The sequence below is a fragment of the Apostichopus japonicus genome, chromosome 4 (genome assembly GCF_037975245.1).
Source record: "Apostichopus japonicus isolate 1M-3 chromosome 4, ASM3797524v1, whole genome shotgun sequence".
Lineage (NCBI taxonomy): Eukaryota > Metazoa > Echinodermata > Holothuroidea > Aspidochirotida > Stichopodidae > Apostichopus > Apostichopus japonicus.
Window position 1 is genome coordinate 1,707,243 of NC_092564.1, and position 16,590 is coordinate 1,723,832.

A 16,590-nucleotide genomic window follows, 5' to 3' on the forward strand; every position below is an offset into this window, starting at 1 on the left:
GTGCGCCCTCTATGACTGGACCCTGCTGGTCAGTGACCACCTTTCCCATTCTACCACCCAAAGTATTTAGATTATATTTTCAAGAAAGATTTTATTCTGTATTTATTATATAAATTAATGTCCTTGTCAAATTGTGTATTTTTCCTTTGTGGGTTTTGGTCTCTGTCCTTTCACTGTTTTAAGGCCTATATCAGGGTGCGTGAAGCTGTTTCATGAATTACAAGATCTGCTATTTTCTCTGCCCTCCTGCATGTAAACATGTGTTAGTTAATTGTTACAATTAACTCATGTATTATGCTTTTCCTTTACTTGCTTTCTAGTATGTTTTCTTCAGTTTGTAGGCAGATTTCACCTCCCTTTTTCCGGCACAGCTAATAGTTTAGCCTTTTGCTAGTTACATATAGGTTAGCTAAGGTTACATAGTATTGCCCTCATTTGTAAGCCATGTGCCTTTCCCTTCTGCGAGACATGCTTTCCTATGCTGCTTACGGTAGGTTCTTTGTTGAGCTGTTCTTCAATAGCCTACTGTAGACCTTCCACTCCTTGTTATTTATTAGTTTTCCGACGGCTGTTAGCCATAATGAGGTCATGCTTGAACTTTGCTTGTCTTCCTCAATTTTGGGCAGACTAGAGTTCTGAGGTTGAGAAGGGATAGGTAAGCTCGCCACTTGTAAATATCCAAACCTGGTAAGCTTTGGGATATTAAGCGAATCGATATGATACAAGCCTGGTTACTCAGTGCTCCGGTGGTGTTAGTGTTGACCACATTTGACAGCATGCAATGTATACATTATGTGTAGAGTATGTCAGCCGCTAAGGTGTGATGGGTAATTTATATTCAAGCTGTGGACTCATTTGAGTGAATCATCCCTGTTGCTCTGTTGAATTCCCAATTATAAGTCTGCAGAATGCATGCATACTGTACGCAGATATATGAAGTAACGTGTAATGCTAGAGGTGACATCACCGTGGCTGCTGCTCACAAAATTCTAAACCATTGCCACGCAGTAGAAAACAACAGGGCATTTATAAATTAAAAATCCTGCGCTCTGTACTCTGCATGGTGGGAGACTGTCGGTATTATTGAACCTCCCAGCAGATCTGCTTCTCAGGTTAGAATGGAATGTGACGGGAGATGGAGATTGTGCGCATTTGGGGAGAACTGTTGTTAGCAATACGAGCAACAACGTATATTGTGATGGATATATGCAGTTTACTACAGGGAATAGCAAAACAGCTATACATAGAATAGGTGGTACACAAATTGTACACACTTGCATTTACATGCTTGTACACAGTGTTGGCAGTATTTGATTAATAAAGGCATTAACACAACCTTAAAGTTGCAAAGGTTAAACACCAGAATATTCCCTGTGTAGACTTGATACTTAATTTTGTTTTTTGCATAAATTTGTTGTAAAGACCTTCCATGTTTTGCAAATCTGCATATTGAAAATTACTTTTATTAATAAGTATCACATACAGTACCGTACTGTAGCCACACCATGCTATTGTTGCAAATATGCACAAAACATATAACAGTTGTTCTTTTTCAGGTTTATTGATAATGAAATTAAATAAATACTGTATGGTACAGGTACAAAATGAGATATTTACAACAAATTATTTTGGTAGAATTTTTTTCGAAGGGTACCCTCTATATGACATGTACTGTACTGTAGGGTATGGCCTTAACTTGTGACTTTAGTAATTTGAAGATTGCCATTTTCTATAGACAGAGGCTCACAGATACTCTGATATCTAAAAGGTCAAGTTTAATAGTGTAGCAATACTGTATTGCATGGGCTCTTGTTTGTAACTTGCACCATTTTGGCACAGTTTCACTTTGACATGTAAGCATCCGGAATTGTGCAAGGTATTGTTGACCCTGGCATGACTCAGACAAAAGTATATTTCCTAGATCATAACACCTCCACAAGCTATTTTGATCCAACTTTACATTGTACAGTATATTCTGACATGAAAATGCAATTTGATATCTTCAGCTGAAAATATGCAATGGCTTTGTTGATTCCTTTGAGAAAGTTTTTGAGTTTTTGATGGATTCTTCTACAGTAAAGGCAAGTGGGAAGGATGGTGTTACTTCAGCTTCAAATTGTAAAGAGTTGTGCAAGTTGTACAGTAGATTGCAGTGTTAAAATTAGCTTCAGGTTTCAAGCAGTTGCTTGCTCCACTGAGAACACTTGTACATATACATTATATTTTTGTGCACAGCCTGTACACAACTCAGACTTTATGAACTGCTGAATAGCATACTACATACATTAACACAATAGCATGTAATGTTCAGTACAGTAAGTCACCAAGGTCATGAACTGCTGAATAGCATACTGTACATTAACACAATAGCCAGTAATGTACTGTACAGTAAGTCACCAAGGTCATGATTGTGAATACTGTAACTGTATAAATAGAATTGCCACTAATCCTGTACACTAACTGTAAATTCAGTCAATGATGGAAAAATTAGCTGACAAACTGCTTTCAGTGTTAAGATTAGAGTAGAAATTATGAATTTTGCTTTTAAATTTTAGCATGTAGATCCATACCAGCTGTAATGTTAGACTGTGTGTGTTATCTAGAGGGTTATATTACATTAACATGGATAAGACGAGTGATGCAAACCAATTGGGTTGAAGAAGATGTTGAAATGGTGGAACTTACAACATTGAAGCTATATCATAACTTACAGTACAAGCATTAGAAGGAAGTTACTTGTAAGCTTACAGGCACTTTGGATCATACATGTGATATCTAGAGGGTCATATTACACTAACATGGATGTGACGAGTGATACAAACCAATTGGGTTGAAGAAGATGTTGAAATGGTGGAACTTACAACATTGAAGCTATATCATAACTTCAAAGCATAAGAAGGAAGTTACTTGTAAGCTTACAGGCACTTTGGATCATTTACAGCAAGTGATATCTAGAGGGTCATATTACACTAACATGGATGTGAGGAGTGATACAAACCAATTGGATTGAAGAAGATGAACTTGCAATGGTGGAACTTACAACGTTGAAGCTACAGTATAGCATTTCTTCTAAGCTTTACAAGGAAGTTACTTGTAAGCTTATATACAGTAGGCACTTGGACCTTGTATAGTAAGTGATATCTAGAGGGTCATATTATTACACTAACATGGAAAAGACGAGTGATACAAACCAATTGGATTGAAGAAGATGTTGCCTAAACTACTAAGCTTTATAAGGAGGTCACTTTTATGCTAACAGCAAGATTACCAGTTCTTTCTTGAGGTTTGTGGGTTTGCAATTTGTTGCAATTGGGATCTCTTAATACCGTAGATCATTAATATGGCCTTTACATAAAACGTTGATACAGTAGTTGGAAGTGGCGTTTGGGAATTCTAACTTGGTATCTCCCTTAATATAAAATCCAGTAATGTAACATGTTAATGTGAGCCTGTTTGAAGTTGATTATTATTTGGCCAGGGTGGAGGAAGTGTCCTTGTTACCTGTACAATCTACTTGTGTTGGCATCCTTAAAGACCTCAAACAAACTTGCGAAGTGAACCTGACGTATTCTAACAGAATAACTATAACGCTGTAAGGTTCTCTCGCTGACACATTCAAGTTGCTCTCTTTTATTACAAGTCTGAATGATTCTAAATATAATCTTACGCATCCTACGTACATGTATGAAAGCCGAAGAATGTTTTCTAATTTATTATGGACTGTTGCTCATTACTGTCAACTTGGTATTTAGAATGGACTTTGTGCAATCAATATCTCAAATTCCATCTAATGCAGGACACTGAAGTATCAGATTGCTGAAGATTTCTGGCAAACATCTCTCAATTCAAGAGTCATGCTTGTTTACTACTGCACTGCAACTTAGTCAAAGGTTTAATCAGAGAAACTTGTGGGATGTTTTTGACTAGCCCTATGAAGTTGGTTGGCTGTAGTACAGTACAGTAATGTGTGGTAATGATGTTACCTGTCTTATAGTGTCTATCTGACAATCAGTACACTACATGTACAGTAGTTCCTCTGGAGACCTGTACAGATGTTTGACAGATTTGTCTTGTATGCATCAGTTGTTTCATTGATGCTGAGTACAGCATATATATACTGTATGTATGTATACTCATGATGGCAGTACATACTGTACTGTACATGCTTGATTAATGCACATCAGTAAATTAGGAAACCGGCTGGGCAAGAAAATGTTTATTTAAATGAACAATTATGTAATCAGGGCCTTGTAGGGAATAATTTATCCAGTATTGCATTGCAAAATGGTCAAATTACCACACAAGTGCAAAGATATGTACTGTATACTTATAGTGTACAATGAGTACAGTATAGTGCTATTGGTACAGTACTGCTGTACACAGGAACCATATTATTTTATGTGAGCCAAAATTCAGAACCTTCAAAACTGCTATGTACACAAATTTTGAACACTTATTTATTCCCTGACATGTTCAGATGTAAACCATGTTTTTCATAAGAATTGTATGATTCATTACCAATTACCTGGTTCTTTATGTACTCACTGAGCTGGTACTAATGAGTACAGTGGGTTACTGTACAGTATGATTGCTTGGCAGGTTATGGTATTCTGAAGTACCTGTAGTAGTGAACTATAGTATTTCTGTGAATAAAATTTTCAGATCGTAATGGATACCGCCTCTTGTTGCAAAACACCTCCTTTCAAATAAAATATAATTTTTAATTTTGCTATTAAGACTTTCTTGAAACTCAATGCCCTAGAGTTTATTTAGAAAGTTTAACGTTTTCGTATAACTTTTATGATGTCAAGCCATTAATATGAAACATGACGGCAAGTTATATCAGTTCTATTATGAAGGACTGCATGATTAAAAGAACACAACTGTGTAAAATAAGTTGCATGTATTAAGACTGTCTTGCTAGGAAACTCAATGCCCTAGAGTGTATTTAGAAAATTTAACGTTTTCGTATAACTTTTAATATGGTAAACCATTAATATGAAGCACGACAGGAAGTAATACAGTTCTATTATGCATGAAAGACAGCATGATTAAAAGAGCACAGTGTAAAATAAGTTGCATGTATGATAAAACAGGAAATGTCTTCTTGGAATTCTTGAAGATGTACAGTACATTATATAGTACTATAATTACTGTAGAAGTACAGTACTGTTGTTCTCAAGTTTCATTTTACAGCCAATGCAAGTACAGTATGTGTGTCATACTGTAAGTACAACTGTAGAAACTTTTCAAAGATAAGGTTTTTTTACCACAAATTTTCAGTCTGGAAATCCCAGACTTTATAGTATATTTAGTGTATGTGGCATTTACAGTACATATACTTTAAAGTTTGTGGATTACAACACAAATGATATGAGATACTCTACTTCAATCATAATATGCATGAATTGATGAAGTACAGTACAAACACAGATCTACTGTAGTTGTGTACAGTACAGTACTTGTAGCGAGGTTGCTGATGTAAGAGATATCAAATTATCAATGACCCACAATTATAAGTGATGGTTCTTCAAATTTTAATGTTCAAAGTTTAAATTATTGAAATATTTTACAGGGAAAAAAATAATTCTGTACTTAGTTTCAGGTCTTTGCTTCATGGTTAAATGTCAGTGTTTGCAAAATGCAGATTTAAGCTGAAACAGTGTCAACAGGTGGGTGATCGTGCCAACTTTGTATCTTTAACATTCATTGTTCACACAGTGTGGATTTACACAAATACAATTGGAACATGATTCATAATTAAAATTACAATGGTGTGCATTCTTCTGAAGGTGGCATTAAGTTTGATTTGTGCTGTCAAAATTAGTTACAAGAATCTATATAGTACCAAAACTATTCATTTGAATTGCATTTTGGCTCTTGCTGAGCAAGCCACACATTAATTTACTTATAATTGGATACTGCAAGCAGTCTAACTACTGTAAGAGATCAATGCACTTAACAAGCATCATCTGTAGGTACTGGAGCCTAATTGCAAGGCTATGAGCAGTTTGATCCCAAAAAGAATATACTGTATTGTGTCTCAGAAAGTAAAGTAAAAAAAAGTAAACAATATTAATGTTTCACAGTAACGATACATGTTTCTATTTAGAAAAACCTAACTTACATGATTGTTTCTAGTGTGGTTTTAGCAGTAATTATACTGTACAGTACTGTAACTTGAAGATTAATGATCACTTTTTATTACAAGGCAGCTGAGTAAACAGTGCAATACTAGTACAAGGCATAGTATACAAAACAATATAAATACAGTAATCCAGTATTGCATAGTAATATGCTATGCAAAACGGGCATATTGCTATGCAAGTTAAAAAATGTATACATAGCAGCTTTGTACACAGTGACCATAATACTTTATAAGAGGCTAAATTCAGAGAAAGCTTCTACACAAGGTTTGAACACAGTACACTAATTATTCCAGGCTGCTTGTGTCCTCGTTGTCATCAGCCTACATACCATGTCCCATCCATTGCTTGAATGTGCAGTGGGCTGTGTATTGAACTGCCTATACAGCTCCTGCTAATTGAATATGTGTACACATGCATGTACGGTACCAGTCTGTATATATCATACCATCCATGTGAGTCATTATCATCCTGTCAAGTAGACTGCTCTAGATACATCCCAATGAGCCATCTACATTAGATGGAGACACAGCTCTCTGTTTACTTATCCAAGTATAAATGTTATTAAATGTGTCCTTTGTGTTGGCATTGTACAGTGTGTGCTGGTTACCCTCACATAATAAATAGAAAAGTTAAAGCAGCATGCAGGCACTCATAATTACATGTGCATGAATCAGGCTATAGGCAGACAATTCGATGCTATTATCATCAGAGAAAAGTAAAAAACTAGAAATAACAAACTTTAAGTTTATCCCGCCGCCCCAATGTCATACTCAAAATGCAAGAAATTTAATGCAAGTGTGTTAAATTGTTGAGGCATTTTTTTGAAATTATACCAAATGACCAAATAAGAAATAGACTTTTTATGCTTTTGGATATGACTTGACTGTTAATGTTAATGCAATGTTTGGTCAAAAAAGTGCATTTTAAGTGTTTAAAATGGGAAAATACATTTAAATCAATTTAGTATGGGTATCGTTGATCTGTATTATTTCCTGCCTTAGAATGCAGTGGATTATATATGCCCTAGAGATAATTCTAGAGGTACTTAGTATTTATTATTATGATTACACAATATTGAGAAACACATACCTTGAACATACTGTAAGTATGTAGCTACTTTAATAGCACAAGTTTTTTACGACAGACCTTTTAAGTGCCAGTTTGCCAATATGATTATTTAAATCAGCTTAATAGAGGGAAATTGCCATTTCTTGAACATATTTAGGCTAATATTTATCCTTGGTAATTTATGATTTTTTTTTTCCAGTGACTTCCTCTATCTCAGTCAGTACAGATGGGTGTTAATCCATGGCGGCCTGACAGTGTTGTGTGATATCTCCACTTCCTGTATGTCACAGAGAACAGTGTCAAAGGAAGTCATTTTTACTGTCTAGTGTCTGACAAAATACATCTATTCTAGGGAGTACAGAGGGTGGGATGCGATTGCGGAACAGTGTAAATATATATATAGTTACCCAGACATGATGAGAAGTGAATTATGCCTGGTTGTACTGCAGATGTGCACACATACATTACAGTAAAATACATCTAGTCTAGGGAGTACAGAGGGAGGGATGCGATTGCGGAACAGTGTAAATATATATAGTTACCCAGACATGATGAGAAGTGAATTATGCCTGCATGTACTGCAGATGTGCACACATCTACTGTACATTACAGTATTCAAGGACTCTTTATGACAGTAGCAAATGTTGTGACCTGTTCTCATATATCGTACACATTGCCTAGATGCAGTATTTAATGTTATATTGTAATATTTACAGTAGTACTACAGTGTTAGTGCTGTCATTGGTTTCGTAATCAAATATGCTGTACAGTACTTGAAAAATGATTTTGAATGGGAAGTTGTTTATCTAAATACTGAACTAGGACTACCGAACCTTAGATCTACACTCTTGACTTTGATGAAAGGAACCAGTGAAGTCTTGATTTACTACATATCCCTTGGTCATACCCAGACATGATTAGAAGTGAATTATGCCTGGTTGCACTGTGTAGGACTGTTGTAGGATTTTACTACATGTATGGACTATGTCTTGAAATATCTACCAACTGCAACACAAATAGCTGCTTTACAAACTTGAAATTAGGATAAAGAACAAGTCGATAGTCCTTTCTTTAATCAAGCTTAGCAGTAACTGCTGTGAGTTACAGTACACGGTATGGCGGCTGTATAAGGAAGCATTGATATGTATATTATTATGTGGAAGTTGGACTTTGGTACTTCTGTATGAAAGTGATAAATTTGACAAGACAGGAAGTTGCAGGCCTTTCTGATTTCAGAATGTAATTAAATAGTGCTGGCAACATGTACATCACTGTATACAGTATGTATATATGAGTAGTTTTTTGTTATTATTTAAGTTTTGATGCCATAATGACATCGATTAGATAAAACCTTAAGGACTCAGTGATCTTGGCGATTAAACATACCCCAGTTAATAGTTTAAATACTAATGTGACCTTCTACTGCTCCAACTGGCCGGCTGCAGATTTGATATCATTTTGTAAATAGGTACAGTAAGCAGTCATTCATATAAGGGAGTATTTTGATCCTAGTGATTTCAAGTCAATGTAGTAATTTGACACCTGTACTTACTGTATTGTACAGTATGTGTGATATGGCATTGTAGATTGTACTGTATATATCTTGTTCAATCTCATAGTCCACATTTGCAATGATTAGTCATCAAATTCTCAAATAGTTGGTCACACATAATTAACCAGAGCTCTCTTGAATTGTATCCTCTATTGAAAGGACAAGTTTCTTTAACATACTGTACGTACACCTTGTGTAAACATAAGCTTGTGTAAACTCCCCATTTATTTTGATGATAATTATTGCACATGGGAAATACCTTTTTCTCATTATTTGTGGTAAATTGTTGTAAGAATGATTCTTAAAAGGTCCTGTTCTTTAATACCTTTTCATTCATAGTTGCAAACAGCACTTGTAGGAAGTGAAACAATGTGGGCTGCACAAGTGTAAATGGTCAAGTTGTGGTAATGTTGATGAGGTAAATTTAATTACAGCTCTCCTCCCTTTAATTACTGCTCTCCTCCCATTACTGTAGTCTTTACAGTATCTGTGTTTGTGCTTATGAAATGAAATGTACAGTATTAAACCATATTTGTTCATGACAAGTCTTTACGTAAATATCTTCCTCCTTGTGTCAAAGCTAATTATTGATACAATTTGCTATACCCTTGGTGATGAGTCATATTCAAACGATAGCACTCCATACAGTACAGTCTGTACATGTTGTTATCCAGTCAAATTTACTGTACCTGAGCCTGTCTATCACAATTTGTAATATAGTAGTACAGCCTTTCAGCAGACAATTCAACATAAAAATGAATAAATGAGCAAGAAAAAAAAAGGCACAATATACATTAATGATAGACAGTTTACTATGGAGAGAGCTAGAGTATGATTGTAATAGTTGTACAGTATGACTATACAGGGAATGATTCTGTGATATTAATGTGCAGTACTTAATGAGTAGAGCATTAATTTATTTGTGTTTAAACAAGCATTGAGGTGCTATTTACTGTATTAATGAGGTGATTCTTTCATGCCCTAGTTACTTGAGTGATCTGCTATATACACGTGATCAACTGATCGTGACACACACACAATCTCAAAATGCACACTTTGCAGTACAATTGTCTGTGGTGTAATAGTGAGGTTAGGGTGTAACATGTACTGTACATCCTAATTTTGTACAGTTAAAGGACTCTTTGTGCAAAATAGTAACTCCTAGAGCACTTAATCACTATGTGGTTTGATATGCTACTGTACTGTATGTGTATATGACCAGTCATGTAGCTTATAATAGATGGGAGTTAACATTTTAGAGGTATCTAGCACAATGGTTTGTTTCTCACCGAACCACTCCTTTTCATCGACTTAAAATATGTTGAGCTGTTGAATGGAATGTGTTTGTCCTATAAAGTCTTAAACAGCCTCAAAAATTAACTTTTTTGCTTGGGTTTTATCTACCTATTTGTATTCTCACTTGGTCATAATCTTAGACTTGTTAATTATATATTCATGAATGTTCATCTACAGTGAATGGCCAGACACTGGAGACATTCAAAGCAGAATGTTCTAAAGTAGCCCTAGAAGCTAGTAATTCTATGTTCCTTGTAACTTAAAGCTGCTCTCAACAGCTCCTTTGACTAACTTTTCGAGGTGCTTCAATTGTGTGAGAGACACACTTTTGTTATTTCTGCCATTTCACAGGCTAATGTTGGAAGGATTTGGCCCTATGAACTCTGGCATCATCTTACGCAATAAACTTATAAACTGAGATGTCATGTTTTGACAGTGCACTAAAGTAATGTTTATCTATCATGAGGATCAAGTTATTCCTGTTGGTCCCATGTTACTGCAAGATATATGTTTTATCATAAATAATGTAAGTTCTATATAATGGAAGACTGTGTTTATGCCTAGATTCCTTAGCAACAGACTTGTTGCACTTTACATTTATACTGTAGTAGGATGGAGTGCCATATATAAAGATAGGACCTGGTATGAAATTTAACCACTACACAGTAATTTGTAATGGTGTATTTACAGGTACAGTACTGGAATGACAATGTGTTGTAAGTAAACAAAGGCTCTTGGTCTGATTAGTCAGATATGCAGTTTTGTGTTTGTCATATAAGTAAACAAATACTGTTAACAAGGTACTATGAGATGTATAATCAAGATCTATGTAAATTGTATCATGTACTCAATGTTAGCATTCTAAATGTCAAGTTGCATAGGTCATGAACTTGATAGATCCATTATGTAGTAAAGTAATGTTGTTCCACAGGCTCAGTTGTGCTTACTGTACAGGAGATTTTTCAACCTGATGTCGGAAGTCCGAACAGAAATTTGCTCGTCCTGGGTGATCAGACAACCGTTTGAAATTTGTCCTACAGGTGTTGTTATTCCGACAAATTTGGCCCCTTTGCAGTTTACTGTACAATAGGCATGTACTACAGTATCTACAATCTTCGACAAAAATAGATGGGACACCCCACTCCCCGTATCAATGTTGCAGTTTCTGAGCGCTTTTGGCTACAACATTGAACGGGGGGAAGGGGGTGCGCTTAAGCCAATATCGCTCGTTGTTGCTCATACTGTCCCATCATTTTTGTCGAAGATTCAATCTTCGACAAAAATAGATGGGACACCCCACTCCCTGTATCAATGTTGCAGTTTCTGAGCGCTTTTGGCTACAACATTGAACGGGGGGAAGGGGGTGCACTTAAGCCAATATCGCTCGTTGTTGCTCATACTGTCCCATCATTTTTGTCGAAGATTGTAGCCATCATTTGATGACATTGAGCACTGAGCTAATATCAATTGTTTTCTTTTTAATCCCTTAGATGTAGAAGCATCAAACTTTCTGGATTAACTTTTGGAGGGCTATCGTTGAGCCGGCATAAGAAGCATGTCTGACCGAACTCTTGATGACATCGCCGATGATGTCATGAAAAATGAGACTGCTATCAAGTATCAAGCTGCTAAGGAGTTGCAGGAGTACCTGAGAAACCCTGCAAACTCTCTTCAGTGTGAGAACTTAGATAAATTAATTGACAGTCTGGCAGCATGGGTGAATTCAAGTAACTTTAAGGTGAGTTCCATTTAAAAAGGATAATTCAAATGGTTTTTTCACATGTGGCAACTTTTAAGCCAAGCTGGAAATTTGCCAAACACAGTGGTGCAAAGATATAAAAGATACAAAATGTGGTAATTGTGTATTCTCATAATTAACAGATGTATACAAATTTTAAATCTGCTTGCTATGATTACTAACATTTCATATAAAAAGATCAACCAAAATTCCGGGCGAATTTCGCGAAAATTTTTCTAACTCCGAAAAACACAGTGAGACACTTTGTGGGTAGAAAAATGAAGGAAGGTCATTAGGGCCAGTGAGGGTGTACAGTGTTAAAAGATTACCAGGGCATTCTAGACACGGTAGAATGTGGTGCTAAGGTTGTGGGGAGACAGGTAAGCAGGTCACTCGTAAATATATAAACCAGTAAGTTTCATCATATTCAACTTCCCGATGGATGGATGGTCACTCTAGTAAGTTGTCCCGTGATTGTTAGGGATGCTCTTAAAGACGTAATTCTTGGATGTCCTGAGCCTTGATCCGATCTTGTACTTTGTGTCCAGCAGTGATCAGCCACATTTGGTATTTACTTCGCTCCTTGATTACCTGTCTCATCACAACCTCAGCACTCTAGTTCCAACTTGCCTAGAGAGAACTGGTAACCTTTTAACAGAGTACGCCCTCTATGAGCAGTCACTATCGATGTAAGCCCCTCCTTGTTCCTCCTTTTCAACCCTCCTCCTCATTAGAACTATATTTCATGGACTCCTCAGTCTAGCTGAGTACTGTAGCTGTTGTACTTGTGTCCATCAATGGTCAACCATGGGTTATCAGAACAATCTTTGCTATCATTACAGTACACAGTAGCAGTAGATACTTTAAGCTAAGAGGTTTAATAGACTGGTACAGTCAATGTTTGTTTGTTGGATTAAATTTAAAAGAAGATCACATGTATCTACTGCTGTGCAGTAACTTGTGTGGCACCAGTGCTGGATTCTTGGGTAATTTCAGCTTAAACAGCCTTTCCAATTAAACCTTAAAGCAGCTTAACATAATGATAGTGACTAGAGAATAATAAAGTAAGATTAGAATAACTGTTGTTTATGTCTGGTTTTGTAGGCAATAGAGTATGGAGGTAGGAGGATTAATTATACTGCAGAAAGCTTAGTGAATCAGAATGAGTAATTGTAAAATAATAGTGATACTGGCAAGCTGCCACAAAAATCACTTTGTGTTGATAAGATCACATAATTGATATTTCATGCTGGATATTGTACAGTACATGATACAGTACAAATTGAAATTCCAAATACATTGTACATAGCAATTGAGCCCATATGGAAAGGTTAGTCGATAATTCCTATCGGTGAACATTACAGTTAATGATATGGTATAACGTGTAACTACTTGAAACAGTTTGTAATTTCTATTGTGTTCTACATACAATACAGTAGGATATTATAGAGCTCAGCACTATTCATGCATGTTTATCTACGGTTATCATCACTCTAGCTGTTTCAAGCTACTATTTATTGTTATTTTGATCTAAAAATTATAAAAATTAACTTTGGGTGAACTCTAGGGAACTCTGTATTGAGTCTGAGGATTCTTTTCTGTGTGTACAGTATATACTACTTAGCATAGTTGCATGTGTGTACAGTAGCATAGTTGAATACCAAATGCAGCAGAATTAACAATAGAAGAGCTGTTTACCTTTCATTTCAAAATGTAACATTTATGAATTTAATCAGCATACTATACACTACAATGAGTACATATATGTTTCAGTTAAATCAATGTTTGATGGGTCTTCCATTTTAACATTCATAAAGAGGAGTGTCTGCATGGCCAAATTTGACAAAATTCACTGGATCTTTTAAGCTTCCATCAGGTGGTTTTTAATCTTTAAAGTGAGGAAACTGTGCTGAACTGTGTAAGGTTGTCTTACAGTAGCATGATCATACAGTGCAGTTTGCCATACAGTATTTAGTTATATAGTACAGTAGGTAAAAATATTCGCTAAGTACTGCCATACGGTACTGCAGATCAATGGGAAATAGTTGCTGCAATTGTTTGGTTCTTCCAATGCCAATCCAGGGGTACAAACCTGGCCATGAATCACCTGTCCTTCACCTGTCATATTTATGTCAAAACATAAACTTCACTTTCTGCTCTTAGCACTGCTGACCTTTTGACTCATATTTAACAGCTTTAGTTGTTGGATTAGGCAAAGAGGGAGTTTGTTGTCAAAACTTGTCACTACAGTAGTGGGCAGGTCCAAGCTATTTGCACTGTGACGTACGGGACATTTCAGAGACTTAAATGTGTCTAAAAGTTATAAAAAATCTATTTTCCAGAAACTTTTTCAGGTTTTCATATTTGTTATTGCTGCTACTTTATTACAAACTTATGAAGATTTCCTACACTTGCTTTAATTAGGTCCCATCTTAATTAATGTACAGTGTGACGTACGGGACCAGAGAATTTTGTGTTTTTTTTGCTAAAGAGCAAAGCTGAAATCGCTCTGAAATTAGGAGGGCAGTGATCAAGCTGTTATAACTAGTGAATAGCCTAACCTTCCAAGAGCTAAGCTGTAACATATTAGAAAAAAATATGAAGCCATTCCAGTTCAGTGATTACTCAAATGAAAATTGTCCTGTGACGTACGGGACATGTGACGTACGGGACAATTTGTCCAATAAAAATTGACTATGAAAAGTCATATTTTTATTCCTGAATATACCATAACAAGCTGATTTCTACATAAAAACATTAATTTGGATATGTCAGAACAATGTCATTGGTAATTTCATGCCATATTTCCTTCTTTCGGGGATCGAAAAGAGCAGTGACTGTACTTGTGAGATCATTCCACTACATAAAACATGGAATGCGTAAAGTATAAATCTACTCTACACATTCATCAAATACTCATAACATCAATTCTAGCTTTGTTAGACCACAAATGATCCAAGATGCAAGTTTTGGTGCAAAACTGTCTCGGTATATACTGTACAACACTGTATCATACTCCCCACTATTGACCCTGAAGTTGAAATATGATCCATCCCATTCAAAACATACCAAAATGTCCACAGTAACATCCACATAATGTCCATCTATGAAACTAGTACAACAAAGAAAACTCTATAGACCTAATAATGGTTACCAGACCAAATGCTCATAACATCAATTCTAGCTTTGTTAGACCACAAATGATTCAAGATGAAAAGTTTTGATGCAAAACTGTTTTGGTATATATACTGTACAGCACTGTATCATACTCCCCACTATTGACCCTGAAGTTGAAATATGATCCATCATATTCTACCAAAATGTCCACAGTAACGTCCACATAATGTCCATCTATGAAACTAGTACAACAAAGAAAACTCTATAGACCTGATACTGGTTACCAGACCAAATGCTCATAACATCAATTCTAGCTTTGTTAGACCACAAATGATTCAAGATGCAAGTTTTGGTGCAAAACTGTTTCCGTTGTATACTGTACAGCACTGTATCATACTCCCCACTATTGACCCTAGAGTTGAAATATGATCCATCATATTCTACCAAAATGTCCACAGTAACGTCCACATAATGTCCATCTATGAAACTAGTACAACAAAGAAAATTATAGACCTAATACTGGTTACCAGACCAAATACTCATAACATCAATTCTAGCTTTGGTAGACCACAAATGATTCAAGATGCAAAGTTTTGGTGCAAAACTGTTTCCGGTATATACTGTACAACACTGTATCATACTCCCCACTATTGACCCTCAAGTTGAAATATGATCCATCATATTCTACCAAAATGTCCACAGTAACGTCCACATAATGTCCATCTATGAAACTAGTACAACAAAGAAAACGATAGACCTAATACTGGTTACCAGACCAAATACTCATAACATCAATTCTAGCTTTGTTAGACCACAAATGATTCAAGATGCAAAGTTTTTGTGCAAAACTGTTTTGGTATATACTTTACAACACTGTATCATACTCCCCACTATTGACCCTGAAGTTGAAATATGATCCATCCCATTCAAAACATATCAAAATGTCCACAGTAACGTCCACATAATGTCCATCTATGAAACTAGTACAACAAAGAAAACTATAGACCTGATACTGGTTACAAGACCAAATAGTCATAACATCAATTCTAGCTTTGTTAGACCACAAATGATTCAAGATGCAAAGTTTTGGTGCAAAACTGTTTCCGGTATATACTGTACAACACTGTATCATATTCCCCACTAGTAAACCCTCATGTTGAAATATGATCCATCCCATTCAAAACATATCAAAATGTCCACAGTAACGTCAATGTAATGTCCATCTATGAAACTAGTACAACAAAGAAAACTCTATAGATCTAATACTGATTATTGAACAAACTCATGAGTGTTTGTCCTCTGCAAAAATTGGGCGAGCAAAACTCTACACTTGTAACTAAAAATCTCAATGTCTACTATCTAAGTCTGGACACAAGAACATTGTTGCACAGTCATGATAGTCACACTTCACAATAGGCCTACGAAATGTTAAAATGCAAACTCAACATTCTTGAAGTTGTCCTCATTCAATGTCAATGTTGAATAGCATTGTAGATGATTTTGTATCCCACACACACACACAATTGACTTCCCGATAGTATATTGAACAACACCTGGGATGTTGGTGGTCATCAGTCAATGGTTTATTTGAAGCCATGTTGTGCTCTTCAGGCATGCAGGGATTATATGTTGCAACTACCATCTTTCAACAAAATAGATTTGCAAGCATT

At 35.8% G+C, this 16,590-nt stretch overlaps 1 protein-coding gene across 7 annotated transcripts in view; it reads left to right on the forward strand.

Annotated features, from left to right (window-relative positions):
* The window catches only part of LOC139966090 (CLIP-associating protein 1-like), an 89,275-nt gene that overhangs the window by 2,706 nt on the left and 69,979 nt on the right, over positions 1-16,590 (forward strand). For all 7 annotated transcript variants that reach the window (XM_071968788.1, XM_071968786.1, XM_071968790.1 and 4 more), the window contains exon 2: positions 11,556-11,803. In XM_071968788.1, the coding sequence (XP_071824889.1) occupies positions 11,621-11,803 (183 nt within the window). In that variant the 5' untranslated portion in view covers positions 11,556-11,620. The remainder of the gene's footprint in view (positions 1-11,555; positions 11,804-16,590) is intronic.